The sequence below is a fragment of the Metarhizium robertsii genome (assembly GCF_000187425.2).
Source record: "Metarhizium robertsii ARSEF 23 chromosome Unknown MAA_Scf_55, whole genome shotgun sequence".
Lineage (NCBI taxonomy): Eukaryota > Fungi > Ascomycota > Sordariomycetes > Hypocreales > Clavicipitaceae > Metarhizium > Metarhizium robertsii.
The window spans coordinates 4212-6842 of record NW_011942199.1 but is presented as its reverse complement, the minus strand read 5'-3'; the positions used below and the strand labels follow the sequence as shown (position 1 = coordinate 6842).

At 49.9% G+C, this 2631-nt stretch overlaps 1 protein-coding gene across 1 annotated transcript in view; it reads right to left on the bottom strand.

The window, feature by feature from the left end:
- Nucleotides 1-2374: 2374 nt before the first annotated feature.
- MAA_10515 (Metallopeptidase, catalytic domain protein) overlaps nt 2375-2631 on the bottom strand; it is a gene marked incomplete at both ends in the record, with an annotated part of 2077 nt that continues 1820 nt past the window's right edge. Inside the window, one exon of the mRNA XM_007828513.1 lies at nt 2375-2500. Within this exon, the coding sequence (XP_007826704.1) occupies nt 2375-2500 (126 nt within the window). The remainder of the gene's footprint in view (nt 2501-2631) is intronic.

The window sequence follows — 2631 nt, the reverse complement described above, 5'->3', positions numbered from 1 at the left end:
CATTCTCCCCAGGAAAGCCAGGAGCTGCAGGGAAGCCTGGTTTGCCTGGCTTGATGCCTGGCCCAAAAGGACTTCCCGGGATTTGACCAGGAGTTTGAGGGCCATTCGGGCCCTGGGGGCCGTTACCTCCAGGAGCACCAGGGAATACTGGGCCATTATCAGACCCGGAAGGATCTCTGGGATTTCCATCCGGGATTTGAGGGCCCTTTGGGCCCTGGGGAGTCTTAGGGGGGGAATTTTGGCCCCTTATCGGAGCTTGCTTCTCCTTTACGCGCCGGAGCGCTACCTGGCGCATCTGCTGGGATTGAGCTTGACTGAATTCATACTGTTTTCCTGGCCTACAATGCGCCGTGTTAGTCGTCCACTTGGATTCTCTTGAAGGAAAGGGAGAAAAGAGGATGGGGGCCTTATACGTGACAAATGGCTCCATGACGTTCCCGGTGCCGCTGCCTCTTTGTTGTCCAAAAAGGCGGCCAAATGGCCCATTCAAGTGTCGTCCAGGTCTCTGCGCCTGACCTCCTTGTTCTACATGTCCAAGACCGAGCCAGTGGCCCGTCTCGTGCGTAGTTGTTATCAAGAGCCCGATTGGATTTGCCCCATCACCCTCGCTTCTGGACGATAGAAACTCGCTAACATCATCGCCTCTAGATGGAGAGTTGCTACCGTTGCTTTTGGGCAGAGTGTCCATAGCGACGGCGCATCCGTCAATACTACCAACTGTCTGGGAAATGGGGGCGCTGGGTGGCGGCAAAATGCACTTGCCCTTAGTTCCGGCCCCCTGGTTTGTCGGCACGTATACAATGTTGAGGGTGCTCGTGTTGCCTTGACGAATCTCGGACTTCATTCTATCAATAGCCTGGTCACTGTCTAAGCCAGCATTACAGAGCCTGTTGCTAATGTACGTAACGTTTTCAAGGTTGAAATTTATCCCCGTCACCTTGAAAACCGTGTTCATTTGGTCAACGGTCTCTTGGGCGACGTCATTCTTTAGGTAACGTGTTAGCAGGATTTTGACATGAACTCTTGGAAGCGAGGCCTACAGAAGGACAGTTTTGGTTCCCGTTGCAGCAGAAATGCATGACGAAGCCCAAGTTAATGGGTCCTCCATTATCGGGCTGGGGGGCCTGCCGCTTCAGCAGCTCGCTCTCCTCCAGGCTGAGGCCCCGAGTACCACAATAATGCCCAGACGGACTTCTGCTATGTATGGTACCAGCCATAGACTCTGAAGCCATCAGGCGAGAGATAAGAAAAGGTAGCATCAGCATACCCACGGTGTTAAAAGTATGTATGGAAAGAGAGCTAAGAAATAAGTAGTCTCGTGGACCAGCGTATTGCGAGTCCAGCATACTGTCGATGAGACATGACACCGGCTTCTTAAATATTTCAAAAGACAACAATTAACAGACTCAATTAACACAGCCCTGGCATTGAAGAGGTGATCCGTTTTTGGAGCTAGCAAAGCACTACATCGGAGGATATATTAGTTTTGTTGATGCTTGCTTCAGAGTTCAGCTGCTTGAACATCAAGCCTGGCTACATAATACGGTCCACCTAGTCTAATAGGCATGAATTTGGGATCCAGAGTGTGGTTTCAAAGACGCGGTGGAGATCTCTTCACTTTCTGCAGCGAACTCATCAGATCGCCAGGGCTTGTCACTGAATCGTACAGCATGGAAATTATCCCTGTGATTCTGTGTTATCCACGGAGAAGGATTCTCCGGGAGGGACGCAGCTTATTGTTAGATTCTCAGTAACTACAAAATGTGAAGGTTGGCCAACCACCCGAATTTATTCAGGTGGTTGGGGAGTAAAGATAAAAGACCTCACTTCTTCAAGTTATACAAGAAGAGAACAGACAACAATACATCACAATATATTATCTCCATAATAGTGCCGCGATTTTTTTTATCTCCATAATAGTGCCACCGTATTTCTGACACTTATCCACTCTTTACCATAACAGCCACGCGGGTTTGGTGGATTGGCATGTTTGGCGGTTACATCTGTCTTGCTTGAGCATGTGGCTTGTTTGTTCGACTGATGTAGCCGCCGTCAGTATACATGACCAACGCGCAGCCCGCCGCCCCAGTCACTCTTGTCAGATTACATGGTGCAGGTCGCTGGCCGAGTCCGAGTCATAGAGAACAATGCGGCATATGGTGGCACTCGGGGGCATCGGGCACGAATAAGACCTTGACACAACTACCCTGTACCCGTATATCTGAAACTCGAGAGATTCAAAGGTATTCAACAATGAGCGCCCGTTGGAAGCCCCAAACTCGAGCAATACAACAGCATTGATGACCCTTCTAGGTGGCTGAAACAGCATGAACATCTTCACTGGAGTCTTCCGACCCGGCAGATTTCGGATGACCTAATTGATGCGTATCTCAATCAACAGCTTTATGCCTTCAGATAGGTAGTCATACACCAGGAGGACAAGGACATGTTCCTTCTGCGGCACACCGGAAATGTCTGGTATGGGATGTTCTGCGACCGGCTAGAATTCAATGTGCTTCGACGAAAAGACCCGTAAGAGATCAACGTGTGCTACAATGTGCGTCCAGATCAGGTTTAGCATAACCATCTACAACACCATTCAGCGCCGTACAGGGTGGTCATCAATTCCAT